Here is a 2,500-nt window from a genome sequence, read left to right as displayed (position 1 = left end):
GGCTTTTATCTGTAAACAGTTGTTGACTATCAGCTCCAGACGGCAGTATCTTCCTCACACACTTCGTTTATTATTCCCACACATTCTGATAGAGCAAACATCTCCGCTTTTAAATCAATTATTTATTGTGCTTATTGACAATAAACCACATCAGGCTGCAGCGTCGTACAGATCATGTGCTAAACATGTGTACAGAATAAATGCAGAAACACTATCAGCAAGCAGATTGGAAACAATAATGCAGGTTTGAGGTCTATAATAAAGGTTATTTATAGGGATTACATGTTGTGTTGTTGTGAATCTTGTTCAGTTTTGTGTGGGGATTTTTAATGCATAGTTATGTTTAATTTAGGGATGCTTCTAACTTGACACAGCTGCTTAGTTATTGATAAGTCTATTGCTTTAGAAAATGATTGAGAGTTGTTAATCTTTATTTGTTGAAGGAATGTGTTTATTCTGAAGTTGAGTACTAGTTGCAGAGCTGTGGGAAATATTATCCATTTATCTTTTTAACCTGAACCTAAAATGATCATTAATAAATTCAGGAAAGACTAGCCTAGAGTGCCGTCTGCTGCTAAACACTAAGCTCAGAATGGATTCAAGAGAGAATAGCCATGCATTGTGTACATTTCAGAATTGATGCATAATTGATTTCTCAAATGATTTATCACCACAGTCGAATGTTTTCAGTTTTGTAATAGATTTAAGGACGTAGATTTGTCTCTTAACTCTTGTGTTTGTGTGTTGTTTTACTGCAGGTTCTACACGTTACTCGTGCTCTCGACGGCTCTGTTTGGGAAACCGCCATTCAAGAACGTGATCGTCAACGGTTTGGTTTTGGCCAGGTAAATCGTTCTGCTGATGATCAGGTTTTTTTTCTGGTAAAAAAGTTGATAATAACAGAGTGACAGTGTTGACATAATAGAATTGAGGTAACAGAGTAACAGTTGAGGTAACAAAGTAACAAAGGGGAAAGTAACAGGGTTGAAGTAGTTGAAGTTTACAGAGTAACGGAGATAACGTTATTAAGATGACATTAACAAAGCAACAGAGTTGAAGTTATTTTAGAGTAATTGAGATGACGGTAACAGAATAACTGAGATGAAGGTAACTGAGATGAAGGTAACTGAGATGAAGGTAACAGAAAAACAGAGATGACGGTAACTGAGATAACGGTAACAGAGTTGAAGTTAGAGTACCTAAGATGATGGTAACAGAGTTGAAGTTAACAGTAACTGAAATGATGGTAACAAAGTAAAAGAGTTGAAGATAAAGTAACTGTGATGACGGTAACAGAGTAACTGAGATGACGGTAGAGTAATTGTGAAGACAGTAACAGAGTTGATGATAGAGTAACTGTGATGATAGTAGAGTTGATGATAGAGTAATTGTGATGACGGTAACAAAGTTGAAGATAGAGTAACTGTGATGACTGTAACAGAGTTGAAGATAGAGTAACTGTGATGACGGTAACACAGTAACTGAGATGACGGTAGAGTAACTGTGATGACGGTAGAGTAACTGTGATGACGGTAGAGTAACTGTGATGACGGTAGAGTAACTGTGATGACGGTAACGGAGTTGAAGATAGAGTAACTGTGATAACGGTAACAGAGTTGAAGATAGAGTAACTGTGATGATGGTAACGGAGTTGAAGATAGAGTAACTGTAATAACGGTAACAGAGTTGAAGATAGAGTAACTGTGATGACGGTAACAGAGTAACTGAGATGACGGTAGAGTAACTGTGATGACGGTAACAGAGTTGACCGTAGAGTAACTGTGATGACGGTAACAGAGTTGACGATAGAGTAATCGTGATGACGGTAACAGAGTTGAAGATGGAGTAACTGTGATGACGGTAACAGAGTTGAAGATGGAGTAACTGTGATGACGGTAACAGAGTTGACGGTAGAGTAACTGTGATGACGGTAACAGAGTTGACGATAGAGTAACTGTGATGACGGTAACAGAGCAACAGAGTTGACGATAGAGTAACTGTGATGACGGTAACAGAGTTGACGGTAGAGTAACTGTGATGACGGTAACAGAGTTGACGATAGAGTAACTGTGATGACGGTAACAGAGCAACAGAGTTGACGATAGAGTAACTGTGATGACGGTAACACAGTAACAGAGTTGAAGATAGAGTAACTGTGATGACGGTAACAGAGTTGAAGATAGAGTAACTGTGATGACGGTAACACAGTAACAGAGTTGAAGATAGAGTAACTGTGATGACGGTAACAGAGTTGAAGATAGAGTAACTGTGATGACGGTAACAGAGTTGACGGTAGAGTAACTGTGATGACGGTAACAGAGTTGACGATAGAGTAACTGTGATGACGGTAACAGAGCAACAGAGTTGACGATAGAGTAACTGTGATGACGGTAACAGAGTTGACGGTAGAGTAACTGTGATGACGGTAACAGAGTTGACGATAGAGTAACTGTGATGACGGTAACAGAGCAACAGAGTTGACGATAGAGTAACTGTGATG

General features: G+C 38.8%; 1 protein-coding gene across 3 annotated transcripts in view; it reads left to right on the top strand.

Annotated features, from left to right (window-relative positions):
• Positions 1–2,500, top strand: part of iars1 (isoleucyl-tRNA synthetase 1) — a 57,855-nt gene that overhangs the window by 28,866 nt on the left and 26,489 nt on the right. For all 3 annotated transcript variants that reach the window (NM_199896.3, XM_087271880.1, XM_087271881.1), the window contains 1 exon segment: positions 759–845. In NM_199896.3, the coding sequence (NP_956190.3) occupies positions 759–845 (87 nt within the window).

The sequence above is a fragment of the Danio rerio genome, chromosome 11, assembly GCF_052040795.2.
Source record: "Danio rerio strain M-AB ecotype USA chromosome 11, GRCz13ab, whole genome shotgun sequence".
Lineage (NCBI taxonomy): Eukaryota > Metazoa > Chordata > Actinopteri > Cypriniformes > Danionidae > Danio > Danio rerio.
The sequence above is the reverse complement of the archived record's forward strand: the minus strand, read 5'-3'. Positions and strand labels throughout refer to the sequence as shown.